Source organism: Ananas comosus, linkage group 3 (genome assembly GCF_001540865.1).
Source record: "Ananas comosus cultivar F153 linkage group 3, ASM154086v1, whole genome shotgun sequence".
Classification (NCBI taxonomy): Eukaryota; Viridiplantae; Streptophyta; class Magnoliopsida; order Poales; family Bromeliaceae; genus Ananas; species Ananas comosus.
Window position 1 is genome coordinate 8,406,379 of NC_033623.1, and position 19,510 is coordinate 8,425,888.

Below are 19,510 nucleotides of genomic sequence, written 5' to 3' on the forward strand. Positions count from 1 at the left end.
ATGAGCCACCAATCCATTAGCAATCAGCATTTGATCGTTGGTATGGATGTAAATTTCAGTGCATGCAATATCTATTTCAGCGGCAAACCTTTCCTTGTAATGTATATGGTGTTTAATTATATGTCAAGTGTTATTGTTCAGTATTTCCGGCATATAAATTACTATGATGTATAATGTTTGCACATTGCACAATAATTGTAACTTTCTTCCCTATTTTTCATGTGTACTTGCCTACTTGCTTTATTTAAATTATTCTATCTCATAATATATTTATGGTGTTGTCTTTGCATTTGATTCATAATTAAATTGTCATAATATGTAGAAGTACAGATGCGTCCAGGCAAGAGACCATCTTCTAAGTCCTTTGTAAACCAAGGTATGGGATTGGACAATAATCCAATCCCCAGTGGAGACATAGGTGGTAGCAGCAGAGGGCGCAATCAAACATATACACACACTGCGAATTGGACTGATTATTTAGATTCTATTTTGTTGAGTATCATGATGGAGGAGCATGCATTAGGAAACTACGTTAATGGTAGTTTCACGCAAACAGCCTGGGTTAGAATTATTTTTGGTTTCAACTCTAAAACAAATCAGAACCTGATGAAGAATCAAATTAAGAATTGCTTGAAGGTTCTGAAGAGATTGTATACGACCTACAATAATTTGGCAACTAAGAGCGGTTGGGGTTGGGACCATGTAAATGATATACCCATGGCCGGTGATCGTAGTGATTGGGATGCAGTCATAGCGTGTCACGCCCGGGTACCAGCGGAAGTATATACGGCATGTGCACAGACCGGCCATACACCTGCAGTATATAAGGCGTCAACAAAGAGAACATGTCGATAGGAGGAAAACATAGAAGAATCCTATTCCGATATCAGAGCAAAGTATAAGTCAATAATACTATCAACAGAAAAACAAAGAGTACACAACCCAAAATCTCACATCATAGAGAAATATCAAAATTACAATCCCCGATCCAAACCACATATACATCACAGGGTACACAAAATACATGTACAGATGATGCTCTCTATTACACGGTACATCACCTCGGCCGTTGGCACGGTAGCCAATGGGTGATCACCTAGTAAACCGTAAGCTAGCGTCTAGCTAGCACGCGGATCCCTTTGCCGCCGATCCCTAGCCATCTCCTGTAGTGGCTCTGTAAAAGCAAAATTAAAAAGGGCGTGAGAACTATAAGACAATATTTCCCAGTGCGTAGCTGTCAGCCTCGGCGAATACACCACTAGGCTATGATGTACTAAATGAAAGTAAAACAGTATTGCATGATATATTTACGATGCGTTAACAGGTAATGTAATAACTGAATTTTTTGGGAAAATAAAATTAAACCCTTAGGTTTTTTCCGGATGTTGTGTAAGTATAATTACTAAAGTCACCTGTCAAATTTTAGGAGAAAGTGAGGCTAAAAATGGAGAACGTTACGCGACCAACGATGACTTTGAATGAATAGTAACTCCGGTTTTCCGAATGAACCAAGAAATAGAGAAGGGTTCTGTGCACATCGAACTCTGACTATAGAACTTCATAATAGCTCGTGTATCGAAGGCTCACCATTCTGACCCAATGGCACTGACGGAATTGGACTCTGATGCACGCGTTGTCGAGAAAAAGGGCTGTTTAATTGGAAATTACAGAATAATATAAGATTGTTTATGGTGGCTGGAAATAGACGAGGGAGGTTTCGTCGGATCAGAGACCAAATCAGACGTAAATAAAATGCTAGCATTCAATGCCCCAGTTGTGCTGAACGCTCTGCGCAAATCCTTTCGAAATACAAAGATGGATCTTTGGAATCTGAAAAGGCCCGCTGAGAGTAAGTGGCAAAATCGATTATTCGGCGAAAACGTCAAAATATTTTATGCGCGGGGGGATAGGCGGAATTGACTGTCGAGGGACCTATATACATAATTCACGATGCGAGGCACGGGGCTGATGTAAATATTAGACTTGGAGGCGTTCCTCTCAAAGTGACCCTTGATAAAATGGCATCAGGATTTCCCTGACTTTTGGTTGCTGCCACTTCACCTAACTAAGCCCTAGCGCTCAGCACCACCCTCCCAGACCCGTGCGTCATGTCCCGGCCGTCGGCGAGCTTGCTCGGCCGTCGGAAAAGCCACCTCGACGATCATCTTTTCTTTTTCTCTCTCGTGCACCCTTCCCCTCACGACTGGCCATAGTTTGCGAAGAAGCTTCTTTATTCCTTGGAGCATCATCCCCTGGCGAGGCCCATCTCCGAGCTCTCCACCCGCCGGGCCCGCGCCACCCCGAGCCCGCGCGGGCCACCCCTGCTCCCGCGGCCAGCTCGGTCGCCCAGAACGAGGCGGTTAGAACTCCGGTGTCCACGCCTTATTCGCGCCGCGCCGCCCTCTTGTCGGCCCGGCGACTCTCCGAAGCACGGCGCGCGCGGCCCTCGCGTCCCGCGCAGGCCGCCGGCCGATAGCTGCAACAATCCTGCCGCCGCTGAACCGTGCGGAGCTGAGGCCTGAGTCGTTCAATTTCAAAGCGTCGTCCGCCGCCTACGTAGGGGTGCACCCTTCCCCTTGCCTTCCGGCGCCGCACGTAAGCCGCCCCCCCCAACCTTCTCCGCGGCCCGCGGCGCCGCGCCGCGGAAGTTTGAACCCGAGTGCGGAGTGTATGACTCGATTCTCCGCCACCGGTTGCCGCCCGCCGCCGGCCAGCACCCTCCTCGGGCCTCTCGGACCGAGTGCTCCCTCCTCCGGCCGGACCGCCCGCCTCCCGGCCGCCGGCGACCAACCCTACCTCTCCTCAGGTCTGGTAAGGGTATTTTATATTCCAGCACTGTTTTTCGAGGTTCCGGTCACCTGTCCGGTGATCCGATAAGCCTCCTAAGCTTCGGGAAGTGAGCACGATGATCTACAACTCGTGTTGAACATCGTGCTCACCTCCGACAGCGGCAAAGATGCCCTGGTTAGTGAGTTAGTCACGATCTTTGCGCTGTGCGCGCAGTTTAACAGAATTTCGCGTCGCTCGTGCGCGCACCGCAGTGGACGGCAGTGCTCCGAAAGGGGAGCACGGCCTCCGACATGCTGAAACCTATCAGCGAGTGCGACGGTCGGATTAATCGACCTCTGGTTTGCGAGCACGGTCCAAAAAAGCCTAGAAATCACATGAAATGATGTGATTTCATGTATCGGTATGGGCTTTTAGGATTTCTGCTTCGTTGTAGATGCTGTTGGCAGCATGTTTGGGCTGAGGATAACCTCTGGACTGATCGTCCAAGGCCCCAAGCCCTTGCGGAAATCAAAAGGTGATTTCCGGAGCGTTTTCGGCAAAATCTGCCGATAGAAGGCGGTTTCGGTTCGGAATTCATCCGATGGTGCCTCGTGGCTGATTGTAGCGTCGCTGAGCCATGTTGGCTGGTCACCCGCGTCGTTTTGAGGGTTCGAAAATGACGGATGAGCGACGATGAAGTTCCGGTACGGTTTTCGGGACTTCCGGCTTATTCGGTAATCGGTTTTGGGAAACCGGTCGTGGTTCTGGTGAACGGGGGTTGTGAGTCAGCATTACATGTCAGTGGGTTAGATCTTAACCCGTTGGACCTTTCGTAGGTTCGGTCGTGCCGTCTTCACAGTCGAGAGACCTTCGTCAGATACGTACAGGTGGGTACTTCGACCCGGCGTCGGTACAGTGGTGCACGCTCGGTGACGCTTCTTCACCCCTACTGTTTACTCTATCTTACAGTTATATTGAACCTTACACCTGCATTTATATTTGCATTCCTCTACTCAGTTAGTTCCATGTTGATATCATGCTTAGGAGTAGAGTTGACATACGTAGTTCACTATATCTGTGATTTGGTTGGGCGGTTCCCCTATTTTGATATCTATGACCTATTCGGTCGAGTTGCTACAGTTTTATCTTGACATACGTAGCCGACTAGTTGCTGATAGCCTATACGGTCAGTGTGCCCTGAGGGGCCTGGATTGTCGGCTAGTTGCCGATGGAAGATCTTTGAGCATACTACATTGATCGCCACTACAGGTACGCATTTCACGAACACCAGCGGTCTGATCCACCGCAAGAGGGTGTTCTTTTCTGAAAAGTGGTTGCATTGCGAACCCGTGAGCCCAGGAGCTTTATTGCGAGGGTATATGCTTCTGACCCAGGGGCTTCATTGCGAGGGTCAGGTACTATGCTTCTGACCCAGGGGCTTCATTGCGAGGGTCAGGTACTATGCTTCTGACCCAGGGGCTTCATTGCGAGGGTCAGGTACAGGTTGCGTAGTGTGGCATGGGCCTGAGGTCTTAGGACCAATAGGGCAGCGAGATTGGGTACTTTTGAGGTTATTGTCAGTTGACACATGCATACAGTAGCTGTAGTGTTTATTTCCAGTACATCCTTATCTGTTTATTGTAGCTACTGTTTTATTCACCTACATCTATACTTGTCAGCTCCTTACTTATCAGCATCTTCACTTACCAGCTCTTATATCTATCTAGTTCTCCGTGACTGGTGAGTACCCCTCGCTTTCTTCAGCTTGCGGTACCCACTGGGAGGGGAGACATGTTTACATGTTCTCACCCCCGCCCCCATTACAGGTGATGTAGCAGGTCCGAGTGGGACAACTGGTGAGGAACGGGCCTAGCATACGATAGAGCTTTCCGTCCCGTGGTTTGGTTTATCTACCCTTATTCTTCATGATTAAATAAATAACTTAGATATATTATGGTTCAGTTTTATTTTACTATTTGGATATCTGAGTTTTCGGTTTGTTTTGGAATATAATAAAGGAATTTGTGCTTTCTTGAAATGGAAATGGTTTTCTACCCCTCGTGGTAGCGTTTTGAAAAGATAAAAGTTCCTGTGTAGGGAACAGTTTTCAAAAGGTTTTCTGTGGATTTTGTATCTTAGTATTTCAAAACCTGTTTCTGTGGTTGGAAACATTTTAGCTGATAGATGTGGATTTATATTTAAATAGCGAATGTATATTTGTGAATATGTGGTGAATGGTGTATGAATGTATATCTGTGGTTGCTTGTATATTCATCTGATTGTGGTTGTTGTATGATTGAACTCTTGTACTTGTGCGACGCCGTACAAATACAGGGGAGACTTTGTCCGTGTGAACAGTGAAACTCCTGTATTTGTGGCGGATCTGGCACACTCTGGGGTTAGATTTTCAAAAAAAAAAATTTCAGACGCTTTTCCGCTACCTTTTAAACTAAAAGGGACCCCGGGGCGTGACAGATTAAAGTGGTATCAGAGCCAAGTTACAACCATAACCCCATTCACAGACTGTTTTTGAAAATAAAAATAAACTGAACCATTGGTTAGGTTGACCCTAGGAAGACCTACGATGTATAGGCACGTGAGTGCGGGGTTTTGGGCATATGCCCCGATTTGAGTCGGTCGAGTCGGTTATTCGGCTGACGGTGCTTTTGTGTTACAGATGGCTCGTGGTAGACCTCCTCTTCGTGGTCGTGGCGGTGGAAGCGCCGCAGAGGGCTCTATCAATAGCCCTGGAGAGCAGGCCCCGAGAGGCAGGGGCAGGGGCAGAGGGGAGCAGATCGGCCCAGATCAGCAGGGCGATACTCGTACCGAGCAGCTCGAGGCTGAGGTAGCAGCGATGAGGGGTCAGATGACAGCCCTCACTGGGGTGGTTCAGCAGCTTCAGCAGCTTTTACAGCAGCATGCTGCAGCTGCTGTTCCCCCGGTACCACCCCCGACGCCGCCGGTTCCTGAGGCAGCTGCCCCTCCGGTCGCGCCTGCACAGACGGCCCCTCCGACCGTCCCGACGACGACGACGGCCTCCACGACAGTTCCCGCTGGGGGTGCTGATACCCTAGCAGCGGAGGGCGCCCTTATGCGGGCGAAGCTGATCGAGTTCAGGAAGTTCGACTCGCCGAAATACGCGGGAAAGAAGGAAGAGAATGGAGTTCTCGAGCGCTTGCTGACCGACATGGAGAAACTACTTGAGGACTTATTCATCGGTGAGCAGGACCGCGTCCCCTTGGCCGCCCACTTTCTGGACGGGGACGCAAGCTCTTGGTGGCGCCGACATCTATCGCTCAAACTGGGCAACGTTTTCCCATCCTGGGGGTAGTTCCGGAGACTCCTCCACGAGCAATTCTTTCGGGACAACTCAAAATTGGAGCTGGAGCGTGAGCTGGAACGTCTTCAGCATGGGAGCCGTACCGTAGCTGAGTACGAGCAGGATTTCTCTCGCATTGTGGAGCTGATTCCCTTCGTCATCCGAGACGAGCACCACAAGGCGAGAGTCTTCGCGAGGGGCTTGAGACACAACATCAGGATGCTGCTGGCTTCTCACGGCACGATGACATTTGACGAGTGCTTGGGCCGAGCCCTCGTCATCTAGAGCGAGTCTACCGAGGTCCGAGCTGCAAAGGAGGCCTCGGAGCGATCGGGGGACAGGAAGCGTTCCCATTCAAAGACTGGTGGCGGCTCCTCTTCCAACAGTAACCGGCCACCAAATCATCCTCGCACTCAGCAGTTGACGAGGAGCGCACCTTCGCGTAGTCAGCGACAGGGAGGACGGTCGTGCGTCATCTGCGGAAGATCACACAGGGTGACAGACTGCCCGCAGAGGAGAGGCCACTGTTTTCGCTGTGGCCAGCAGGGCCATCGACAGGCGCAGTGCCCGATGAGTGGTGGACCGACGCAGAGTGCCGCCTCCTCCCCCGCAGCTACACGACAGACTCGGGCAGCCCCTGGGGCAGCTGCGTCTAAGCGCCCCTCTTCCTCGCGCCAAAATGAGGGGGCGCGCCAGGCATCTGGTGGACGGGTCTTCGCCCTGACTCAGCACGAAGGCAACATTGGTGGCGATGTCCTTGCAGGTATTGTCACCCTCTCCATCACTCGTGCTAGAGCTATTTTCGATATTGGAGCATCGCACTCATTCATTTCGCATTTATTTGCATGTGAGCATGGTATTTCCTCGCGTCCACTAGACGTGCCGCTCCGTGTTGACACGCCCGGAGGTGATCTATTAGCTGATCGGTGCATCCTATCTTATCCTGTCGTCTTGGATAATCGAGGTTTTCTGGCGAACCTGGTGGTACTTCCGATGAAGAAGTTCGACGTGGTGCTTGGGATGGACTGGTTCACCAGGCACCGCGCTACTATCGACTGCGAGCGGAGGACGGTGACATTTATTTGGCCCGGTGAAGAAGTATTCGTCTATCGAGCGTGTAAGAGCTCTTACTTCGCCGCGTCTATCTCTTCTACGAGAGCTAAGAGGCTTCTAAATGCCGGATGTGTGGCCTATTTGGCTTCCGTGGATGCCACTGCCGAGCTGCACCAGCCTTAGAGGAGATTCCAGTTGTCCGGGATTTTCCGGATGTATTTCCAGCCGAACTTCCGGGAATGCCCCCAGACCGAGAGATCGAGTTCTTTATTGAACTAGTTCCGGGCACAGCACCGATTTCGAAGGCCCCCTATCGCATGGCCTTCGCTGAGTTGAAAGAACTGAAGGCTCAGCTCGAGGATCTCTTGGAGAGAGGATTTATCCGACCCAGTGTGTCACCCTGGGGTGCCCCAGTTCTCTTCGTCAAAAAGAAGGACGGTAGTCTACGACTTTGCATCGACTACAGGGAGCTCAACAAGGTCACCGTGAAGAACAAATATCCACTGCCCCGAATTGATGATCTCTTCGATCAGCTTCAGGGATTGTCGGTATTTTCAAAGATCGATCTACAGTCAGGGTACCATCAGCTTAAGATCCGGGCGGAAGACGTGCCGAAGACCGCTTTTCGAACTCGTTACGGCCACTACGAGTTCACGGTGATGCCTTTCGGGCTTACTAATGCCCCGGCAGCCTTCATGGATATGATGAACAGGGTCTTTCGGGCATACTTGGATCAGTTTGTCGTGGTATTTATTGACGATATCCTGATCTACTCGCGGAGTGATGAGGAGCACGAGGATCATCTCCGGCGAGTACTGCAGATACTGCGAGAGCACAAGTTATATGCTAAGCTCAAGAAGTGCGAATTCTGGCTTCGCGAGGTATCTTTCTTGGGGCATATTGTGACTCCATCGNGTTCCTCGCAAAGTGACACCTTGTATAAAATGGGCATCTAGGGTTTCCCATGACTTTTTGGCTGCCCACTTTCACCTAACTAACCCTAGCCGCCTCAGCACCACCCTGCCCAACCCGTGCGCACGTCCCGGCCGCCGACGAGCTGCTCCGGCCGTCGGAAAAGCCACCTCGACCTCCTCTCTTGCTCTCTCGGCCACCCTCCCCTCCGACTTGGCCATAGTTGCGAAGGAAGCTTCTTTCATTCCTTGGAGCATCATCCCCTGGCCGACCGGCCACCCCCGAGCGCCGCCGGAGCCACCCCTGCTCCCTGCGGCCAGCTCGGGTCAGCCCAGACCGAGTCGGTTCGAACTAGGTGTCCACGCCTTATCTCGGCCGCGCCGCCCTCCTGTCGGCCCCGGCGACCTCCGGCAGCCCGGTGCGCGCGTCCCCCGCCGTCCCAGCGCGCCGCCGGCCGCCGCTGCAACATCCTACGGCCGCCTGGAACCATGCGAGCTGAGGCCGAGTCCGTTCAGTTTCCAAGCGTCGCCGCCGCCCACCGAGGGGTGCACCGCCTTCCCCTTGGCCTCCGGCGCCGCACCGTAGCCGCCCCGACCTTCGCCGGCCGCTGCCGCGCCGCCGGGAAGTTTGAACCCGAGTGGGAGTGTGTGGACTCGATCTCCGCCGCCGTGCCACCGGTTGCCGCCCGCCGCCGGCCAGCACCCTCCTCGGGCCTCTCGGACCGAGTGCTCCCTCCTCCGGCCGGACCGCCCGCCTCCCGGCCGCCGGCGACCAACCCTACCTCTCCTCAGGTCTGGTAAGGGTATTTTATGTTCCAGCACTATTTTTCGAGGTTCCGGTCACTTGTCCGGTGATCGATAGCTCCTAGCTTCGGGAAGTGAGACGATGATCTACATCATGCGTGAACATCAGTTGTCACCTCGACAGCGGCCAAAGATGCCTGGCTTAGTGAGCTAGTCGCGATCTTGACGCATAGTTCCCGCGGCGGCAGTTTAACGAATCTTCGCGATCGCTAACAACCTGGCACCGCAGTGGACGGCAGTGTCGAAAGGAGCACGGCCTCCGAATGCTGAACTAGTCAGCCCTGAGTGCGACGGTGGATTAAATCGATCTGGTTTGTCTGCACGGTCAAAAGCTAGAAATTCAATTGGAAAATGATGCGATTTCTGTATCGGGTTTGGGCTTTTAGGATTTCTGCTTCGTTGTAATGCTGTGGCAGCATGTTTGGCGGATAACAGCTCTAGACTGATGTCCAAGGCCCCAAGCCCTTGCGAAAATTCAACAAGTAATATTCCGGAGGGTTATTCGGGCGAAAAATCGCGAATTAGAACGCGCATTGGTTTCGTGTTCGGAATTCAGTGCCGACGGATGCCTTCGTGGCGGATTCTTGTAGTCGTCGCTGAGCATGTTGGCTTGGTCACCGCGTCTTTTGAGGGTATCGAATACGTGTGTGCCGACGATGAGTTACCGTTCGGTTTTCGGGACTCCGGTTATTCGGTAACTCGGTTTTGGGAACCGGTCTGTTGGTTCTGTAAACGGGGGTTGTGAGTCAGCATTACATGTAGTGGGTTAGATATTAAACCCGTTGTACTTTCGGTAGGATTAGGTCGTGCGTCTTCACAGGTCGAGAGACTTCGTTCGATACGTACAGGGGTTACTTCGACCGGCGTCGTACATGGTGCACGCTACGGTGGACGCTTCTTCACCCCTACTGTTATACTCTATTCTGACCAGTTATATTGAACCTTACACCTGATTTAATTTGCATTCCTCTATCAGTTAGTTCCATGCTTTGATATATGTTAGGAGTAGAGTTGACATACGGGTAGTTCACTTATCAAATGATAATTTGGTTGAGCGGAAAAATTCCCCTATTTTGTATCATAATGAGCTATATAAAGAGTCGAGTTGCTCCTTCAGGTTTATCTTGACTTACGTAGCCGCTAGTGTTGCTGATTACCTATACGGTCAGTGTAGCCTGAGGGCTGGAAATTAATAGAGGCTGAAATATACGTTGCGATGGAGATCTAATTTGAGATTATACATGATCGCCACTACAGGTACGTATTTATCACGAAAAAAAATACAAAGACGATCGATTTCCACCGCAAAAAAGGAGGGTGTATCTTTTACCGAAAAGTGGTTGGATTATGCTAACGTGAGCCCAAGAAGGCTAAATTATTTGCTGAGGTATATGCTTCTGACCAGGGCTTCATTGCAGCAGGTCAGGTACTTATGCTTCTTGACAAGCGGCTTCATTGCGGGGTAGGTACAGGTTGAGCGTTGGGCGTTGGGCTGAGGTCTTGGCCAATAGGGTCAGCGAGATGGGTACTTTTGAGGTTATTGTCAGTTGACACATGCATACAGTAGCTGTAGTGGTTTAATTTCAGTCATCACTTATACATTGGTATTTAGTTGAAAATAGTACTGTTTTAATAAATCAATCACAATACATCTATTACTTGTAGCTCCTGAGCTTATCAGCATCGTTCATTACCAGTTTATATCTATTCTAGTTCTTCGGGGACTGACGTGTGTACCCTCGGCCTTCTTCGGCTGCGGTACCATGGAGGGAGACATGTTTACATGTTTCAACCCAAGAACCTTACAGTGAATGTAGATGGTCCGAGTGGACAAGCTGGTGAGGAACGGGCTAGGATACGATAGAGCTTTCCGTCCCGTGGTAGTTGGTTTATTCTACAATTATCTTTATGATTAAATAAATAACTTAACTTAGACATATTATGGTTCAGTTTTATTTTACTATTTGGAAATCTGAGTTTTCGGTTGGTTTTGGAATATAATAAAGGAATTTGTGCTTTCTTGAAATGGAAATGGTTTTCTACCCCTCGTGGTAGCGTTTTGAAAAGATAAAAGTTCCTGTGTAGGGAACAGTTTTCAAAAGGTTTTATGTGGATTTTGTATCTTAGTATTTCAAAACCTGTTTCTGTGGTTGGAAACATTTTAACTGATAGATGTGGATTTATATTTAAATAGCGAATGTATATTTGTGAATTTGTGGTGAATGGTGTATGAATGTATATCTGTGGTTGTTGTATGATTGAACTCTTGTACTTGTGCGACGCCGTGCAAATACAGGGGAGACTCTGTCCGTGTGAACAGTGAAACTCCTGTATTTGTGGCGGATCTGGCACACTCTGGGGTTAGATTTTCAAAAAAAAAAAAAAAAAAAAAAATTTCAGACGCTTTTCCGCTACCTTTTAAACTAAAAGGGACCCCGGGACGTGACAGGTAATGAACATGTAATCAACATGTAATCATACTTTCTACAGTAATGAATCAACTGAATAATAAAAGCATAGCAATTACTGTAAGCATGAACATAAAGATGAACATAAGTATAAACGTGTAAGTAAATACTGTATACTATTGGACATTTCGGTTGTAGTTTCGATGCGATTTTGATACTTGTTTTTCAGCAGGTTCGTGAACCAGTTGAGCTGACTTTTGGGACTCTTTTGGGCTGGATTGAGCTTAGTGATAGGTGGGTTTGACCTAACCAGAGCAAGTGAAGCTCCCCTATGTTCTATATGATATTATAGAATTGACACATATGTGCATTTTTGTGATTATGCGATCGATAAAGGGATTGGAACATATCACCATAGTGTTTGATATATTCTCTATGAAGTAGAGAACACTTATGCATAAAAGTATTTATGTTTATGTTTAGTTCAATTGAATAACTAATGGACATATTTATTATGCTTCTATAAAGTAGAGAACAATGACATTCCTTGTGACTATTTTGATAGTACCTTGATAGTGGAAAGTTTCTAATGCCATATGTAAATTAGCATTACTTTCATAACTTAAATCCATGTTTTGGTTCACTTTAGTACCTCAAGTTCAATCTCCAAAAGCTCTCACAAGTCAGCCGAAGACGATTCAAGGGTCGATTGTACTCTCGCTGCGAACAAACATTAAACGACGTTAAAACGCTCGTATACTAGCTAATATAGCCGGAATCTTGCAAAATCAGTTTTCTAACTGAAATTTCAGCTTACCCCTAGTTGAACCACCTTCTAAACAAGCCCCCAAAGTCACCAATTTAATGTAAAATGAATCAAAAACCTGCTACGAAGAAATCATTCCAAACTGCATCAAGTTGCTCAAATGAATCGCGTATAGTTCCGAAATAACTTCATAGATAACTAATTACCTTAATCAAGCTTCAAAGCAACTTTTCCCTGCACTAGAGTGGATAAATTACAGCTAAATAACTCCTCTCTAGCTGCTGGAAACTCCTCCTAATTCAGCTGGGAGCAAAGAAATCAAAACGACTCAAAATTTGCTACTAACTTCCAATTAGAGAAGGTTTAAGCAATATACCTTTCAAAAGCTGCAACTCAGCTTTTCCTCATGGTAAGATGCCAGAAAAGTCAGTAAAAATCCTCCTCCCCATGTTCCAAAAGCTTCCTTTGAGTCGCCAAATCAGCGAACATCGAGCGAAGCGCGAAATCAGCTCGAATCGGCGACTTCTATTCAAAGAGAGAGAAACCCTAGAGAGAGAGAGAGAGAGGTGCAAGGCTGCTTCTCTGAGCTCTAGCATCATCTAAGGAGCTCCAGAGGTTGTGCTCGGGTCAAATAGATAGGGACAAGGAGTGAAATTACAAAAATAGCCTTGCTGCCACGTATTTGCCAATGTGTACCGGTACACAATGATGATTGTACCGGTACACAATGCAGAAAAATGCTGAATTTCGCCAGAGCAATGCACTTTCTTACTTCTGGCCTTCCAATCACTCCCAAACTTGTCCAATCTCTTCTCTACACCCTTTAGAAGATGTACGATAGCTCCAAATATCCTTCCACACACTCGAACTTCTCAATTTGCTTAAGTTCAGTATATTATATAGCGGTAAAGGTTTATTACAATGATTGCAATTTCAAATTACACCTACATATTAAACATGTATAATGTTAAGTATCTTTGTTCAGTACAATCCGACTTTGGCGAAGTTTAGGGACAAACCTTTTCCGGCATATAATGATATTGCATTTCTTTCTAGATCAACTACTGCCACAGGACAATTTGGAATGTCCTCGCAAATGCCCGTACCAACAATTGATAGCTCATCCTCATCTTCTCCTGGTGAGGATGATACCGTTGTAGGTGTCAGACAGCTTGCAATTAATTTCTTACCCAGTCTCTTTGAACTAGGGTCCTCACACTCACCCTTGCATACAAATGTACCAGGCAGTAATACTTTGCGCTCCCCTAGCCCTCCCCTAGTGCAACCAAATATAGGAGGGAGTGCTAGTGGATCTGGACATAGCTCTGCGGGTAAAAGAGCTCGCTCTCCAGAGGCCTCACTCCCTCGAAAGAAACAACCATCTGTTTCCGCCGGCCGAAAAAAAAAAAATTGACATAACCGGCGAAGCAATATCGGAATTGGTAGATATTGGAAAACAAAAGTTGAACCTTGTACGAGAAATGTACCAACAAGATCTCACCAAATATTCTAATACTCTGTCAGTTGAACAGTGTATGAATAGGGTTTATAATATGCCCGGAATTACAGATGAGCAAGCCCTAGCTGCACGGGAAGCATTACTGAATGAGCCACAAAAATGCCTTTTTATGACTATGAATGATCGCATAGCAGCAAGATGGATAGGGCGGCAATGCGAGGTCCAAGACGTCTTGTACAAAAAAAACTTTTTTGGTTTTTAGATTGTTTTGTTATTGTGTCTTGGTGTTTGTAGAATAGAGTAGGATGTGGTGTCTCGAAGCATGTGTGTTTTAGACTTGTATGTTAGATTATTTGTATGTTTGTTTATTTTTATGTATGATTATGTACTATGTTTGCTTATATGTTAGTTTGATTGTGTCCAATGTTTAGACTTAAAGGTGTGTTATGTTGAATGTTGCAAAATATATGATGTGTACTGCTTGTGGTATAATGCATGATATTATCATTGCAGCACTCATGGCTGCGCTCTTGTATCGTTCTGTTTTTTCTTCGACGACCTTAGCAAATATAATGTCAATATTAGATGACGATGATGACTACTGGGATCAAGTATATGTCGTACTATTTGGTCAAGATTTTCGGACGTTTTCTAATTCCTTACACAAACGTCAGTGTCGTACTCGACCTTTTATTGGGCACCAAATAATTTGTGATATTTTGAATGGTCATTCAGACAGAGGGTACGATCATTTTCGCATGACGACTACTACTTTCATTGCTCTCCGCGATGTGCTAGTTGGTCGGGGGCTGATAAGAGGAACATGAAACATGACTGTTGATGAACAACTAGCAATATTTTTATTTGGCGTAGGTCATGGTGTGGCTAATAGAGTATTTGCTGAAACATTCCAACATTCAGGGGAAACAATTAGCAGACAATTCAACAATGTATTGCGGGGTATTGTAACGTTGAAAGATGAATACCTAACGTTGCCGCCAAAAAATGCAATGGTGCATCCAAGAATTTGAGATAATCTCAATTTTCAGTCTTTCAAGGTTGATTTCTACGATTACATTCAGTATATACTTTTTTGGGTTTATAATTGTGGATTAATATATCTACTGCATGTTATCTTGTAGAATGCAATTAGCGCGATAGACGACACACATATTCTAGTGATTGTACCGAGGAACGACCAACCATGATTCCGATGTCGTAAAGGGTTCACATCCCAAAATATGATGGCCGCAGTCTTATTTGACCATATATTTTTCTTCATATGCACAGGTTGGGAAGGATCAACAGCTGATATATGTGTACTTCGGTGGGCTTGCGACAGAGGAGGTTTTACAGTTCCGGATGATAACTTTCCAAATAGTATTTTCTTTTGTATGCATAACACTTTTGTCATTTTAATGGATATTGTTTTCTATCTATGTTAATATTCGTAGGTGAATTTTATCTGGTTGATTTGGGGTACGCAAACACAGACAGATTTCTTGCGCTCTACAGAGGTGAATGGTATCATCTAAGTCAATTTGATAGTACCACAAGGGCTCGCACGCATCGCAACCCCAAAGATCTCTATAACCATCGACTTGCGCAGTTGAGAAATGTCGTCTAGAAAACATTCGGTATATTAAAGAAGCGATTTAAGATTCTAAATTATGAACACCATTTCCGTATAAAGTACAGTGCATGATTGCTATGGCATGCTATGTAGTACACAATTTTATTCGAAAACAACAAGAAAATGATATGTACTTTAATGAAGAGATAGAACAACTTCCTACTGGCGATGATGACGAGGAAGAATCAAATATTGCCGGCGCAGATGAATCAAGACGCGGCAAAAGTTTACGTAGAACTATAACAGAGCAATTATGGAATAGTAGAAGTTAAATTGTTTGTGTTTATGCTACTTGTTGAAACTGTCATTAGTTATCTATTTTGGATAAAGTTTATGTTATGTTGCTTACTAATGTGAGGTAATTGTTGTATGTGATGTTGTAATATTCGACTAGTTGCATTTACATATATTATTTTGTTCGTATTATTTGAGTTCTGCCAATGATTAGGATTTTTTTCGTGCTATATAATTGGTTGATTATTATGGCTGTAAATTTGTTTTATAGAATATGTAGGTTTCCTTGATGTTATATGTAAATGTGTTTGTTCGTAAAAAGTGTTAATTACGCTACATGGTTTAATAATGCATGTGTTTTTGGTTAATTGTTGATGAATATATCAGTTATATTCAACATTATCTTTACAAATTTTTTTCTAAAATATTGAGTTTATCTCGTTTTTAAGATTGATTAAATAAAGGTAATAATTAATAAAATATCAAAGTATTTTTAAATTTAAATCCTGACATTTAAATAGGTTAGTGTATTCCCAAAATAATAAATTTTACAAGCAACTTTAAATTGAAATTTGCCTAGGCTTAATTTTTAGAGAGAGGAGTATTTTGGGTATTTAAAAAGTTCAACTACCCATTATTCCTCTTATTCCCAATAACCATCCAAACACAAATTTTCTAATTCCAGTTTATACTCACAATTTCATCAAAACAAAAAAAATACCCAACTTCGTACAAAAACCCACACTTGTACCTATCCCCAGTATAACTAGTTCCTACTAATTCCCGATCCAAACGGAGCCTGAGATTTCTTAGATTTGTTGGTATTGGGTTAAAGAAAAATTAATAAAAAATAAAAAAGGAAAGATTATGGTTGGCATGTAATATTTATATAGCTTAATTTTTTGGATTCTATATGAGATATAATATGGTCTATATATTTTTAATTCTAATAGGACTCATAAGAGCCTAGAAAATTTTTAAATATAGACATAATTCGGTCCCAACAAATTTTTTTTTTTGCAAATTTAGATTCTCTTAATAGGCCACACATGAACATAAGCCTTTGGGCCTTATAAAAATCTACTGAATTTTTGAGTCTATCTAATAATTTAGTCATCATTTCAGCCCAATAAATATTATTATTTGTGTCTAGCAGGCTTTATCGAAGTGGGCCCATATGATTTGGACTCATTCTAACCCATTGAATGACAGCTTATATCCACATTCCAAATTCAATTTTAAATTTTAAAAATATTTATTCAATTTCAATTTTAAGTTTTTAAATCATCAACCGACTAGAAAATATCTTTCCTCCTAACGGTCTCATACATATCCTTTTTTTCATTCAAAATTCGATTTCGAATTTTGAATCCCTAACCAACTAGAAAATATCTCTCCTCTCAACAACGTCATTCAAAATTCGATTTTGAATTTTGAATCCCACTTCCCAAGTATCTCTCAATCCGCTCATTCCTATCTCTCAACTAACTACAATTCCGCATATCTCTCAACATTCCTCGAATTTCTCTTATTCTATTATGGCCAATTTGCATAAAAAATTCACAAGTTTTCAGCTTTTGCAAAACTAGGCCACTATTTTGGATTTTGCATATTCGGCCCGAATTTTCAGAACTGACGAAAATACCCTTATTCTCTTTTCTTTCTCTTCTTTTTTTACGCTCTATTTTTTTCTCTCTGATCCTCCTCCACTGCCTTCGTGACCTTTCTCAACAACAACAGGGTGGCCCGTCTTCTTTTCCTTTGCTTCTTTTTTTTACGTTCTTTTTTTCTCTCCGACTGTTCTCCATCGCCTCCACGGTCTTCTATGATGGTAACGACGACGGCGACACCTCCTCTTCCGATGCCGGTTGTAAGGACCGAGATTTTGGCAGTATAGTTAAACTCTCTGTTGACGATGTTTATGTGTATAATTTAATTACATAAGCATTCGTCAAGTTTCAGAAGAAAATGAGCTAAAATGAAGAAGATACGCGATTTTTAGTTTTCACTTAAGTGAATAGTAACTCCGATTTTCCGGAGAAGTTAATAAGAGAAGATGGCTTCTGGCGCGTATCGGACTCCGTTCATAGAGATCCAATAGCTCGTTTCGACCGGTTCAGTTATTCTGGAACTAATGGCGCTGACGGATTTTGAGTTTGATGCACGGATTTCGAGAAAATCCAAAAATACGTGTTTTATATGTATTATGTGTCATTTTGGCCTTTGAAGAGATTACGGTTTTATTTGCAAATCTGTGGCCGATCGAGGCGAAGCGAAATCGTAGCTCTGTTGTCTCTGAGGTGCTGATCGCACTAGTGCGATCCATTCACAAATCTGACGGACGGATCTGCGGAGATTGCGCGTTGATTGAGGAAAGGTCGGTGTTGGCAAAACGGTAATTTCGCAAAAGTCGCAATATTTTATGTACCGTTTTGTGTAAGATCGCACGTGGAGGGGTAGTCACGCGTTTTACACGCACTGTGAGGGACTCAGTATTAAATATTAAGGTTTCGTGGGCTAACTCGTAAGTCTACACCTTGGTATATATGGTCCACCTAGGGTTTCTCAAGCTAACCCTAACCCTAGCCCGAGCTAAACCCCCTAGCCGCCTCCCTTGGTCTCTCTGCCCTAGCTGCGCACCCTCCAGCCGCCACCGACCAAGCCCGGCCGGCCAGCCACCGCCGCAGCCACCTTTATCTCTCCATCTCTCCATCCCTCTCTCTCCTTCCTTTCCTTTTCTCGGGTTAGTGTCAGGCCGAGGCTACATTGCCTCCAGTAACCTTGCCGGCGTCGCCCCGACCCCTCGGCGTCCCTCCCCGCGGACCGCCACCGCCTCCGAGCGACGCCGCGCGGTACTGTAGCTGCCTGCAGCCTTCCAGGCTGAGCCCAGGCTGAGTCAAGCCTGCGGCTTCTTCCCCGCGCTGCCGTCGGTTGAGATCACCCCCGCCACCCTCCCCGGAGCCCCGGCGACCCCCGCGCGCCGTTGCCGTCGACCCTGCTGGCCGCCGCCGCATCTTCTGTCACCCGCGGCCGCCCCAGGTTTGCTCGGGCCGAGCAGACCTGGCAGCTCCACCCCCGCGCCCTCGTCGCCTGGAACTGCACCCGCGGCCTCCACCACGGCCTCTGGCACCCCCTCCCCCGGCTGGAAGGGTCGCCGCCGCCGCCCTGAACCTTGGGCGTCGCCGCCCAGGTCTGCAAACCGAGCCTTCTCCTCCTCCGGCATCTGGGGACCCGCCGCTGTCGTCCCCGACCTGTCCCGGCCATCGCCGTCGCTGGGAGGAGTCGCTGGACCGTGCCCTAGCTTGTGCAGGCTTGGTTCGCTCTGCCGTCGCCGCCGCCGCCGCCGCTCTCCGCCGCTAACCGAGGTGAGCATAGTGTTTCTCACCTCCCCCGCACCCATCTCTGGCCTGCGCGCACCTCGGCGTGCTGCCGGAAGCCGGCCGGAGCAAGCTTGCTCTGGCCAAGCCCGAAATGGAGCTTAGTTGAGTGGGTTTATTGTTCCGAGCTTCCTGAGCCTCCCTGATCTCCACGGAAGGGAGCACGATGATCGTGGCAAATTGCTGATCATCGTGCTCACCTTAGATTCTATCGGGGAGACTCCGTTCCGCTGTTTCGGCGGTGTCGACCCTGTCGAGCCTGTTTGGCTGCTGTTTTGAGTTTGCGCACGCTTATCCGGCGATCTGAGGCTGTCCTGATGCCTCCGGAGGTGAGCACGGTGATCGTTGGGTAGTGCTGATCACAGTGCTCAACTCACTTTGGATCAACAGTGTCAGGTTAGCCCTGTTTGGTGCGATCTTCCCCGACTGCGCTGTTCGCAGAACTTCGGGTTGCTCCCGCACTTCCCACAGTGATCTTTTGCGCTCCAGACCATGAGCACGGCCTCCGGCACGTCGAGACCTATCAGTACGTGTCTCGGCGAAACTTAGAAGTCCTCGGTTTGCGTGAACGAGCCATGTTATCGCCTGATTTACATTAAATATAGGGATTTTATGTAAATACAGGGGCTTTTGTGCAATTGTACGCCTTGTGGTTACTGTGGGTAGTGTGTATGAGTGTGTTTGACCTCTGGACTGGTTGTCCATGATCCGATAGTCTTTGCGGAAATCGAAAAGTCGATTTCGGTGCATTTTTCGGTGAAATTTCCCGAAAGAATG

The 19,510-nt window shown here is 46.5% G+C and overlaps 1 protein-coding gene across 1 annotated transcript; it reads right to left on the reverse strand.

Annotated features, from left to right (window-relative positions):
* LOC109707783 (spidroin-2-like) lies at nt 18,253–18,756 on the reverse strand. The gene has a single exon (XM_020229316.1). It carries the CDS (start codon nt 18,754–18,756, stop codon nt 18,253–18,255), a length of 504 nt encoding a protein of 167 aa, XP_020084905.1.

What these genes read in the sequence shown, in the direction of transcription:
- LOC109707783 (XM_020229316.1), bottom strand. Translation starts at nt 18,756, where the DNA reads ATGGGTGCGGGGGAGGTGAGAAACACTATGCTCACCTCGGTTAGCGGC.